Here is a 13,785-nt window from a genome sequence, read left to right on the forward strand (position 1 = left end):
TTATTAATCATGTGTAATTTGAATCACCACATCAACAAAAAAAAAAAATATTGAGTGGAGCTTCTCAAACTAGTTGGTATAAATTAATAACAATTTTTCAAAAATATACCATTATCTCATATAAAGTTAATTCAATGTCAAAAATATATTTATTAAAAGTAAATGTATAACTTTTAAACAAGATCAAAAAAAAAAAAAAAAAAGTGGCAATCATGGTGATTGTTGCATTTTGTGCAGTGCTAACCACATTATTACTAAAAGTCGATTGATGGGATAAGTTGAAAAAATATTTTATTTTATTCATTAATTAAAAATATTCTCATATTATATTTTATTAAAGTATACTTATTTATTTGAGTAGGTTGTCCAATATATTTTCACAAGTAGCACATAATTTACATTCACTTAAAAAATACAATAAGAACATCATCCATAAAAATAGGTATATGTAAGTATACAGTATAATTTCTTTAATAATATATATAACCTTCTAAAATATATATATTCTTTTATCATATTCTCCTAAATATAATTGATAGTGCATCGTATATATACTACAATACACAAAATTCATAATCAAATAGATGTTAATAAACAAGAAGCAAGAGACTCATGGACTGTGTATCTTACATTTTACATTTCTAAGTCATGTAATTTAGGCAGAGTGACTATTCTTAGGTACTTTACTCCTTTTACTTTTCCATGTCTGTTCTTCTGTTTTGGTCTGACGAAGTATCCAAATAGGAGATGACCAAATCTGCTGCCTTGCATCCAGAGGCGATTGCTTTGCCAACAGACAGTCCACCTTTGTGATTTCCTAACCAAAATAAATTCATAAAATATGATTAAAGCTTTACACAGTAACAGTACTAGTAGGAAATGGTGCCAATGAACTTCATAATGCAATGGACAAAGTTTCTCAAGTAATGTGTACTTACCTGCGTAGAAGAATCCAGGAAGGTTTTTCTCCATGGTTTCAATTGCTTCCATAACTAAATGATAGTTACGCCCGTACAAGGGAAATGCTTTTTTCCAGGTAAAACGACTGTCATTGAGCACACTTAATGTGTAAAAGAATTATCCAATAAACAAACATAATCCATGCAGTTTGGTTTCTTTCATATTGAGTAAGATAAGGAAAAGATAATTACTTTATGAAATCAGGCTCTCCTTCGGCTCCTAATAACTGTTTAAGGTCAGCGCTAACAACTTGCTTCAACTCATCCCTACAGCATTAAACAATTGTAATTTGAACTAAAATGTATGGAAGCAGAAAAAGTCACAATAAACTTGTTTTTGCAGATGCTAATTCCTTACGTTGATGCGTATGCTAATTCCTTGTTTCTTGTCCCCCCAACAAAGGTTGTATAAAGATGCAAGTCATTTGGTGCACGATCAGGAAAAAGCATCGAGGAAAAGAGGGTACCTTCAAATCATATACAAATCAATAGTTGGTGACCAGCATATGAAACAAACTAAGATTTTCAGTGAAAATGAACACCAAACCTTATATAAGTTCCAGAAGGTCAAAAAAAAAAACAATCATACACAAGTATTACCGAGGGTTTTTAAACCGTTCTTCTGCTCTACTGAAGGAACAAGAACACCAAATCCCTCAAGAGGCTTCTTAACATTCTCCTTCTTGAAGGTGGTTATTACAACAGTTAGTGGCAAATAAGTTACCTGAAATGTACAAAGATGATAGTAACATTAGTAATTTGTTAACAGACCTTTCGTCTCAACTCAAGACACAGAAATTTAAAGATGCAAACTATGGATAAAATCATACATCTTAATATTATATTATTAAAAAGTCCATTTTTTCAGAATTGATTATGGAAAGAACCACAAGTTTTCATATAATGCCTACAGCTAAAAGGAAAGGGAAATTTCAAGTAAGATACAAAAATCAGCAACAAATCTAGTTGGAAATATGCCAACTGCTGAAAGTAAAAAAGAAAAACTTCCAAATGATATGGCAGAACGATACCTCAGGAAGAAAATTAAGAGGGAAAAGGGTTCCTCTCTTGGTGATCTCCATCTCTTTGACATTGCATAATGGAGCCTGTGGTTGACAAGTTTGTACTCAACTACTCATTATATATAGAACAGAAAGATGTAATATACATTGAGAATAAGTGTACAAAGTAAGTGTGATATTTGAGCATGCTTTGTAATCCTTTACTTTTATGCTGCTTAATATCTTCTCAATATTCAGCCATTACATTGAGCAGCCATCATCTTAGATGCTAGCTCTTTCATGTTTTATAGGAGCCTCAAAGTACTCAAACAATTCTATACAAGTTCAACATTATCCTAAAAATATAATATATAATCCTACTAACCGTCATGATTACGGCATCAACAGATAAACCATGGGAATTCTTATCCGAATTAGTAGCAGAAGAAACTGTCCAATTTCCTGGCAGAGACTTAACATTGTGGTCATAAGATAACGATAATATCTTTGAGCTCAGTTTCAGCTCATCTTTGTCAAGCTCTTTGCACAATGTGTCAGCTAGTGTCTGCACAAGATTGAAAGCAGAAAACACAGACAACCTGGTAAATGAGGAGCATGGAAGATCGTGTATGAACCACACAAGTATATAGGAACAGGCATAAGCTAAATTAAGAGACCTGCATTCCACCCTGAAAGGAAAATGAACCACGTGGGGGCTTCTTTTTTTCCACAGAACCCTTTGTTCCCCCACTCTTGTCCTTTTTGGAAAATAACTTTGATTGAATCAACCCTCCTACAACTGAACCAAACCTGATATAAAAGTGAAAACAGAGTGTTCATAGACAGGAATATCATCACAATACCAATTATAGCAATTAAGCAACTCCATTTTTAAGTATAATAACTGGATGGCATGACTGCAAGATATCAATAAAGAACATAAATAAAGAAACTTTCTAGTAACATCAATGCAAGAAACAAAACTACACCCAGATTTTCTACTCCTAAACCGTGAAATGAGAAACCTAAGTAATAGAAAATTGAATCCCCAACAATGAACGAGAAAAGATTAAAATAGAACAATAAATAAAAAATTAAGGCAAGTGAGGGAAGATAATAAGTCAGCTAGATTTTACCTATTCTCTAAAGTCCATAGCTCTGGAAAAGAATGTTGCATCTGTTCACAAGAACCAATATGATAGATGTAATTGTGGTTAGCTTTGTAAAAGCATAATAAAGCTTTTTCTCTTCCAAACCTCAACCAGTCTAATAAAAAAATAGATAACAAGTAGTGAGAAACTTCACATTTTTAATAAGACATCACTCACAGATAGAGATTCAGGATCTGCAGCACTTGTGCCCCCAAGAAAAGGGTCAATGAGATAATCAACAACCTTCCAAACATAAACAACACTAAAGAATGAGGATGAGAATGAATAAAAATTGATGATAATGAAGAAACTGCACAAAGAAGTTGATTGGCTAATGATCAGAATTGTCATGTGCATAATCAAGTTCAAGAAATCAACAAACTAGCTCTAGCAAGCATATAAATAGCGTATTATGTCAAGCTAGTGAAACTACCTCTTTCCCAAAGTGTCGCTGAAAGAAACCCCCCACACTGTAGAAAACCAAGTAATTACATAAGAAAACTACTTCCTCAAAAAATATCAAGAAAGGAAGTGCGAGCACAAGGAGCCAATTGGATAACATAGAATTAGAACCTATGAGTTACCAATTATCACCTTTCTTGGGTCTGATCATCTGCTATTTTTGAATTTCTTTTCTTCCACATAAATGGCTCCAGAAATATCTGAAACTGCAAGCGAATTTACGAAAGAGTGTAAAACTTCATTAACATTATGAAAAAAAAAAAGAGAAGTAAACGACATAGTTTATAATGATGAATGTGTTTCCAAAACATAGATAACAAACCTTTGACTGTGTAGAAAGAATATTGCTCGTAATAAGTGCAATTGGGTTTGTAGGTATCTGATAGGAAACATGGAGCAAATTTTCTGGTCACAATCGAAGACAGAAAACTGCCAAGTAAATTTAAATAATATAATAACAATATAAATGTATATGTATCACTTTTAAGTTTATGTTCAATGGGGAACTCCATTGATAATAAGAGGATACAGCAAGCAGGACATACCAGCACTGGTTGCCCATTTCTTACAACGTATCGTTTGCTCTGTGAAATTGGCTGTATAGCAGAATCAAAATAATCATGGTCAGTCTCCATAAAGTTTCAAATCAAGTAATCAACTGTAACTAACAGTGTATTCCTTTAATAATTCAAAGTCGTGGCAGAGAAGATTAAAAATGTGTCAAGCAAAATGACTGTGAACTAGCTCAACAAACATACGGTTTGCCTCTTCAGTATGTATTACATCCTACAGCAAGAATCTAAGAAAACTTACATATTGTTGCTTATCTCTAAGTCCAAGATTATCAAGCAGATCTTGTACCTCAACTTCACTCTCAGTCTGCACAAAGTGGAAAAACCTTTAAGATTCAACACCATAAATAGCAAAGCAATTATTTTCAGATAAGAAAAATATTCCAGCGTCCATAGAAATCCAGAACTAAAGCGGGTTTCAATAATTTATGCACAAAACCAATCTACCATCGAATTGGCTCCTTCATCCCATATCAAACCGTTATGGGAAATACTCCTCAACTTTCCACCAGCTCTTCCCTCAGCTTCAAATACTGTAACGTCAAAACCGCATGACTTCAACTTGTAGGCTGCAGCAAGCCCACTACACCATGAAGACACAAAGTCATTTTAAATCTTCACAAACACTCCTTAAGCCATCATTTTAAGAAAGAAAAGGACTACAGTTCCAATTCAATTCAAAAATATATACTAACAATTAGTATATATATTAATAAGCTAGTTCCAACTCAAATCTACTTGAAATTTATCGCATTTTGTATTTTATACATGTGTGTATAAGCATCTAAAGACTAATGCAGCTTAGCTTTTACATGGGTACCCAGAAGAATTTAGTGAAATTGATTCGCCTCAACCCAACTAAGAATTATCAAATTAAATTAACCTGTAACTAAAATCTGCTAAAGCGAAAAATGAAAAAAATAAAATAAAATAATTACCTGACACCAGCACCAATAACAGCAACTCTCTTAACAGAACCTGGAACAATTCCATTTCCAATAATAAATCATCACCATTCTAAATTCTTGTAAAGAAGATCGTTTGACATAAATTGATAAAAAAGCATGCCATTTTGAAGAACATATAATTGAGTAGCCCCAAATTTGTGAAAAAATTAGCAATATATATAATTTGACATCAAAATGCAAAGAGTTTTCACATAAATTCGAACTTTGTGTTGGTGATGATCTCAATTATGAACAGAGAGAGAGAGAGAGAGTAGAGACTTACTTGGCTTATCTTGTTTGGTAGACGAAGCCATCCCCATTTTCGTTTACTCTTTTCAGTTTTGCTTGTTGCAGGAGTTACAGGGACGATTCTCTCTGATCAAAATCAACAGTCAAATTTGTTCGAAAAAAAAAAATGAAAAGAGTCTAAAATCTAAAAGCGAAACCATGGAGACCCCAGTCCAGGAGGAGGATATGCTTCGAAACGCACCGTTTTGACTAACCCAAATAGAATACACCTGTCAAATAAGACTCCAATGTTGTCCACATCAGCATCAAAACAAAACAGTGTCTGGGAAATGTAAAAGGGCCTTGGGCCCTAGAAAGAATCAAATGGACCGGGCCGTATACTGGCCCATTATCAAAGGATAGTAGACTGGACTGGACAGTCTATTGCTCTTGTTCATTTTCTAACGGGGTAAGTTGAAAAATACCCCTTTTATTAATCAATTAATCAAATTTACCTCTAATTTTATATTTATTTGAAACATACCTCTTTTTATATGTATTGTACCCAAAATACCCTAACATAAGAGAGTCACATGGAGAGTATCTTGAAATGACAGGGGCAAAATTGGTACAATATTTAAAAAAAGAGGTAAAAATGATAGATTTTAAAAAAGAGGGTAAAAATAAAAGAGGACAATATAAAAAGGGTATAGAGTGTAATTTCCTCTTTTCTAACTCTATCGTGCTTGATTGATTCATGGTTATGTCTATGTCGTTTTTATCGGTAACGACATGTCCATTTTCTACTAATTATTTACCCTTTTTAGGTTAACACAAAACATTGATGTAACACTAAATTCGTTAGTTTTTTTATTATTATTTTAATATTTTTAGTTGTATAATTAATTTTATTTAATATTATTCAATAAACAACATTATATTCTATTATAAAGTATATTTAATTTAAGTATTATTTATAAAAAAAGAAAATATAACAATATTAACAAAATTTGTTAATTATAACTTTAATTTAATCACAATACTTTTAACATTTTTAGAAATATCATATATTTATATTTTTTTCAAAAATAATAATAGAAAAATATTTTTTTATATATGTGCATCGAGTTTAAATTTAAATTGAAATATTAAAAAAAATTACTTTATATAATATAACCACAATATAAGATAAAAGATAAGCGAGATATGTGTGGTATGTATTAAATTTAAATTGTAATATTTAAAAAAAAATAACATTTTCTATTATATACTTACAATTAATATAACATAGATAATAAATGTAAATAAAGTTTAAAACCAAAAGTTTAGTAACAACACATTTAAACAAAAATATCATCAAACTAATCCTCATGATATTGTCTATCAAAAGAAAGGGTACACTATTTTTCAAACCCAAAAAAAAAAAAGTACACTAAAAATGATGAACTATTTCCTCTAAGTTAACGAATATATGCTATTAACTTATTACACAAATGAATCATTGTTTTTAAAAGGAAAAGCTTGCTTTAGCTTGCATCAATTTGAAAAATCAATTCGAAACCGAGCAAAACTTTATCTAAGATAAGGTTTTCAAATCAAATTTTTGTTTATTATGAAATCATGATGAGTTTTGAAGATTAAGATTAATGGCTCATGTAGTGGGACAATTCTACAAACATGTTTAAAACTAATGATTAGTATAGGCTTAACCTTTCATCTAAAGGGAAAGTAATGGGCATGAAAAAAGGAGGGATACAATCTTCAAAAATGGGAAATTTGATTCCAATTATTTTGAATTCATCATAATTTTAAACAAAGTCATATTCGCTTGAGTTTGGGAACACTAAGACACAAGCAAGTATGGTTTTTATTTTGGATTTTAGGGACAAATATACTTATGTCTTTTGAATTGATCCAATCATTGAGTGCCATTTGGACAGTATTTTCAAATGGGTCGTGCCCACATGAATCAACAAAGTTATACAAAATTACATGACAATTTATTTATGGACCACACAAAAAAGGAAAAAGTGAATTTAATAGATAATGTGTTTGTTGGCAAACAAATAGAAATTAATGAAGTGAATTGGTTAATGATATAACTAATTGAATAATACTTTAGCGCCAAAGCAGCTTAAATTAAATCCCAATGGACCACACAAAAAGAAAACTTTGAATTTAATAAATTGGCTAATTAAGATTTTTTTTCTCTTGAGTTTTATTATGTATTAAATTATGTTCTTTCAACTTTTTAGATCGTTAAAAAATCTTGTTAGATTTAAGGATTTTTATCTAATTTCATTCAATTTTGCTAATATAGCGATTTTTTATATACTAAATCGTGTTCCCAAACTTTGATATTTATTAAATTATACCCCCTGAACTTTAACATGTACCGAATTGTCCTTCTAAATTTTCATTCTCGTTAGATTTTTTTAAGTAAAATTAGACAAATATTCTTAAATCCAACAATCTCAATAGTTCGAGAGAAATTTTTAACGATCAAAAAAGTTCAGAGGGTATAATTTGATACACGTCTAAATTCAGGAGACAAAAATCTAAATTAACCTAATAGATAATCGTGGTACCCAATAATATCATGAGATGTTATACAATTATAAATGTAATTAAACATTAGGTTTGTACATTTTAATTTAATAATATTATCACTAAGCATTAGCAATAACAATCTTTCTAATGAGGTTTTAGTAAAATAATATTGGTTAAAAGCAAGGAGTTTGAATGAGTATGTTGTTGCCCTATTTCAGTGAGCTCCACCAACTTAGCCATGGTCCAATTTTTAGGGGGGTCCATTGTTTAGTGGGCTTGGCTCAGCATATCAGAATTTTGGAATGGCTTGGCCTTGTACGGTATTTTAATCATTATTACACACAACACTATTCAAATTTTAAAACTTTGCATTCCAATAAAGAAAACCCTAGTACTTCAACAAAAGCTTTCTTTGTCCTAAATTTAATGATATTTATGGCACAATAGCTTTTACATCATTATCCAAACTTCTCATTCAATTTTGAAAATAAATATTAAGAAGTGTTTCCATCTAAAAAACATAATTATGGAACACACTTGAGTGAAACACACACACATACACAAGTAGGCTATATAGAAATAAATTATTATGTGACCCCTATAATTGTATTAGTATTGTACATTAGTACTATTTAATAATGAGATAGTTATATGGTGTTCTATTCTATCTTTAGCCTTATTTTACTTAGAGCATCTTTAAATAGATAGCTTTCCAAAATAGTCTTTTAATTATGATACTAAGTGAAATAAAAATTGACTTTTAGTGGCTAGCTAACAACCTATTTACTAAAATATAGCAATAATCAACATAAATCAATAAGATAAATAAATAAAAATAAAATTTCCTTCTTCAAAAGGAAATTTCAATAAAAACTTTAACAGAGGTAACAACCCAAACTTTTCTTCAAATAGCTCTTTCTACTCTAATGATCGTGCTCTTGGTATTTTCTTGAGAAGCGGACTTGGATTTTCAAGAGGACAAGGTTTAGTTCACCTACCAATAGACCTCACTGCTAAATCTGCTTCAAATCTGGTCACACTACTTAAGACTGCTATTATAGATTTAGCAAGAGCTTCTCCAACTTCCCTACTTCTTGCTCAACTTCATCAGCACAATTTGCATCAGCTGAAGCTAATCTCACTGCTGCAAATTAAGCCTCTAATAACAATTGGTACCCTGACGCAGGTGCAACCAACCATTGCACACCAGATGCTCAAAATGTCATGAACAACAGTGATTACATAGAACCTGAACGTATGTATATTGGTGATGGTACAAGTCTGTTCATTAAACACATTGACAACACTTTCATTTCACAAACTTCTTGTCACTCTCACTATTTACTTCTTAAAAATATCTTACACGTGCCTACAATTACTAAAAATTTAGTTAGTCTGTCTAAGTTTGCTACATATTGTGGAGTCTATTTTCAATTTCACCCTAACCAATGTCTTGTGAAAGATCAGGTGACACATTTTGTTCTTCTCATGGGGAGACACAAGAGTGACATGTATTCTTTTGATTTTGATGATCTGCAACTCCACTCATCTCCTCAATCCCCAACTCAATTGCTTTAGTCTAGTGTCCCACAATATCATATCAACTCACTTGTGGTGTCATCTCAACCTAGTTCAAGTCAACCTACTCCTACCAATAATTGTTTAAGTTGTCCTAAACTTAAAGTTCTCCCTTTTGCTCATATTCCCTTACATTCCTCACAACCTCTACCAATATATCCTACTGCACGTGTTTAGAATGCACCTCACTCAGGTCACTTTTAAGGTCCATTTTTCTCAACTTCTCATGCTAACAAAATTATTAATTTGTAGCATACTACTTCAGATCAAGTTCTTAGAGGTGCTTAGCCTACTTCCACAATGCCAACTCCTACCTCAACATCGAATGCTGGTCAACTAGAAGCTCAGGCCCCTACTGCATTAAGTCGTGTTACCCCTGCTAATGTTCTTCCTGCAAACAACACCCAAGTTCCTCCACAACAATCTAGACACCAAATGCAAACCAGGTCCAAGTCAGGTATCTATAAACCTAAGACATTCATTGTCTCAAAATTTTTTGAGTCAATCTAGTAAGCTCTACTATATGGTCACTGAAACAATGCCATGTTAGAAGAGATGTTTGCACTCAAGAAAAATAAAACTTGAATTCTTGTGAGATTAGCTTATATCTAAGCTGCATCAAGAATTCTCCCTTAAAGACTTGGGTGTTTTGGACTACTTTCTAGGCATATAAGTTTTGTATACTGATTAAGGCATGCTCGTTACTCAGACAAAATATATCAAAGATCTTCTATGCAAGGCAAAAATGCAAGAAGCAAAAGCCAATTCTACTCCAATGACAAGTGTCCAAAGACTCTATGCATATGATAGTGATCCAATTGATCAATAGTAGGTGACAATTACAGATCCAAAAATTGCAACTTTACAGATCCATAGTAGGTGACAATTACAAGACCAAAAATTGCTTTCAATGTAAATAAAGTGTGTCAATTCATGCATAATTCACTTTAAAGTCATTAGCTGGCAATCAAACGCATCTTGAGATATGTTAGTGTGGTACACAGAATCATGGCTTGCACCTAAAACAATCTGCATCACTTGATCTTAAAGCTTTCTGTAATGCAGGTTGGGCTGCGGACATTGATGACAAGAGAAGTACATCTGATTTTGTAGTCTTTCTAGGCTCCAATTTGATCACCTAGCAAAGTAAAAAAACAACATACAGTGTCAAGATCCAAAACTGAAGAAAAGTATAGGAGTCTAGCAAGTACTGTTACTGAAATCTCATGGTTGCAATCCATGTTCTTTGAATTGCACCTCTGTTTGCCCAGGACACATGTGGTGTGGTGTGACAATTTGAGCACTGTTATGCTCACTCAAAACCCTATTTTACGTGCCCGAACCAAGCACACTGAGTTAGATTTCTACTATGTTAGAGAAAAAGTTCAGCAGGGTCTCATTGATGTAAAGCACGATCCTTCCTTTGATCAACTACCAGATGGACTTACTAAGGCAATCTCAAGTGATCGATTTGTAGTTTCAAAACCAATCTCACAATTGAAGATGCTTCAATTATAAGATTGAGGGAGAATATATTAAGACAGTTAAAGTTAGTTAAGAGTTTTATGTTAGTTTACTAATTGTTAGTTGCTCAAATTATTACAACCGAGTGTAACAGATGAATGTAATGAATGACTGTTCTTTGATTCAATCTTTTACTGCCTTTCATTCTCTTCTTTCTCTCTTTGATCTTTCATCTTTCATCTTTCAATGTGTCAATAAACTCAACACACTTTTTTTTTTGAGAAGTTTTGCCTTTCGATCAATAGCAAAGCCAACCAACACATGTAAAATAAAATTATTTACTCTTAATTTTAAATTAATTTTTACATGTAATTTTAAAAATAAATAAAAATTTGGAGAGCCATGCATGGCACCCTCCGTCAATGCTCTTAACAATCAATAAGATTTCATTTATTTTTAACGAAAACATTGCGTAGTGGCAACACCGAATAACAAGAATAGCAGTACGAGATTTAATGATATAGAAGTAAATACATATTCTATACATCCATACATATGAACCTTCGAGGAAACTATATATACCATAAGATTTGATTTGATTTAGGTCTACCAAAAGTCAAAATTCCTTATACAATTGCATTAAAGAGGTTTCACATAAACCATCACTATAACAACTATAAAAAAAATCAGTAGAAAATATATTAATAAACTAAATAAAGACACTAAGGTACTAAGGACATAACATAAGAAACTCTTACCTATAAGAATTTTGCATCACGTGTACAGCCATACTCATCTACTTCATTATGTCTATTGTTATAACAAGTACTATAGTACTCGTAGTACTCTTCTGCCTTTTCCTTTCACAAACTGATAAAAATTCTTGCTCGTAAACCGGATCTATGCTATTATATATCCAATTTTCTTCACAAAAATATAATTTAATTTAATGCTTTCGATTATAGATCGAATCACACGGCTCAAATTGTTGCATATTTGGAGACACTCATACCCTTCTCCCATTCTATTCTCTCTCCACATATATATAATTATTTATTAATAAAACAAGTAGTAAAAATAAACTCTTTCTTTTATAATACTAGATTTGATTTGGACTGTGCTAACTACTAAATACTAATAGTTGAATCTTAACATAGGACAAAAAAAGATAAAGATCTAACTTAAGTTCTAACTTGTTGTTTATCAACTGTCATCATCATCATTCCCTAGGACATTGTTAGTGGGAAGCATCTCTTCTCTTGCTTTTAAAGCCAAATTAAAACCTTAAAATTTAGTGAAATTATAATCTCTATAAAGCTAGCTAGGGAGAGAGAAAGATGAAGCTAGCTATATAAGATTCTAAGCAAAATATTTGTTTTTGTTTTATTATATTATATGGTCACCTGCATTGCATAGTCCTCCTACTCCTACTCTGTCCATAATTGACAGTCATGTCTTCTCTCACTTCCTAAATGAAGTAAAACGTGCTTATTTTTGAGTATATATATAAAAAAAAAGTTCTGTGAGATATTTCATTTCATCACCGTCTTGTCATTTTAGTTAGGCCCATATTAAATTTTGTGCGTGCAGTGAATAGAAAAATAAAGTAGTCCTCTCCCCTAAACATCTTTAAAAATAAATTTAATTTTTTTTTTAAAAAAAAAACCATAGTATGGCAGGGAGGCTAGATGCCAAAATGAATTTTCCTCTTGCTCCCCCACGTGTGCCAAAATCCAACAAGTTGCCACGTGGGAGACCGAGTCGACTTGACTTAGCTACGCCAATGATATATTATTACTAATATTATACGGCGGCGGCTAAATAAACTCGGCTTGCCTGCCACGTGGCAAGATCTTCTGCGATACTCTAATTCGTACACCACCGTAGTATTTTTATTGTTTAAATCTGAATCTGATATTGGCAAACTATCAATCGACACGAATATTATCTAAAAAATAAATTAATAATTAATTAAGAAATATCCACCGTCTTCTTCATTTCGACTTGTCGTTTTCCATGATATAATTGAAACTGTACCGTTTTGAGTGTCCCTCGTAAGAAGAGAGAATTGCCACGTATGCAGTGACAAGCAAGGAAAGCTTTTATTTTGTTATCTTGGGTCAAAAAGTTGACTAAAGCAAACTGTTAATGACAGAAGCGGTTGCTTGTCGAGTAATACTCGTATATTGACTGTATAGTATGAATCGCTGAGACCAGAAAAGACTGAAGAAAAAAGAAGGAGAAGAAGATTTTTTTAATTAGGCCTGAAAAAATTAAAGATCTCTGACTGTCCTTTTGAATTTTTAACCGTTGGATTATGTACTGTTTGTTAGTCCCTGAGATCAATGGTGAGTGTCCTTTTGAATTTTTAACCGTTGGATTATGTAGTGTCTCTTATTCCGTGAGATCAATGGTGGAAAGATGTTCAGGTATGTGATTAGTGAGAGTAAGTATTGATCAGTAGTATTCCTCATCAGTACTGTTCTTATTTTTTTGGTGTGTGTGTAGTGTGTTTAAGAGCCTCTTTGCTTTTCCATGAGACTATAGCTACGCATACGTGTACGCAACCACCACGTCAGTGGTATGTATCATATAAGTATTAAATAGAATTTTTAAAGGATATATTTGGTGGGAAGGAAGATAAATTGAATAAATTTAGAATTTATGTGAAATTCAAAAGATAAATTGGAACGAGTTTATTGATTAATAATTTTGGTTGAGTCGCACACTATATCGCTTTCTTTAAGACATTTTACAAGTGTGTGCCCAAAGAGTACACGATGTCCATAGGCAAACTCAACATAGGCCTAAGATTAACTAAAGTCCATGCTACACCAAAAACATACATCACACTTTGTAACTAAATAAAAAAG

At 32.0% G+C, this 13,785-nt stretch overlaps 1 protein-coding gene across 1 annotated transcript; it reads right to left on the reverse strand.

The window, feature by feature from the left end:
* Positions 1–384: 384 nt before the first annotated feature.
* Positions 385–5,576, reverse strand: LOC115701159 (protoporphyrinogen oxidase 2, chloroplastic/mitochondrial). Its single transcript, XM_030628867.2, has 18 exons — positions 5,376–5,576; positions 5,084–5,123; positions 4,593–4,728; positions 4,387–4,452; positions 4,119–4,169; positions 3,896–3,952; positions 3,706–3,779; positions 3,545–3,581; positions 3,289–3,354; positions 3,097–3,137; positions 2,638–2,770; positions 2,346–2,525; positions 1,991–2,065; positions 1,560–1,683; positions 1,318–1,426; positions 1,152–1,226; positions 939–1,045; positions 385–817 (listed from the first exon to the last, which is right to left on the reverse strand). Exons 1-18 carry the CDS (start codon positions 5,410–5,412, stop codon positions 693–695), a joined length of 1,533 nt encoding a protein of 510 aa, XP_030484727.2. The 5' UTR covers positions 5,413–5,576; the 3' UTR covers positions 385–692.
* Between the last annotated feature and the right edge of the window lie 8,209 nt (positions 5,577–13,785).

The sequence above is a fragment of the Cannabis sativa genome, chromosome 8 (assembly GCF_029168945.1).
Source record: "Cannabis sativa cultivar Pink pepper isolate KNU-18-1 chromosome 8, ASM2916894v1, whole genome shotgun sequence".
In the NCBI taxonomy this organism is placed as follows: Eukaryota; Viridiplantae; Streptophyta; class Magnoliopsida; order Rosales; family Cannabaceae; genus Cannabis; species Cannabis sativa.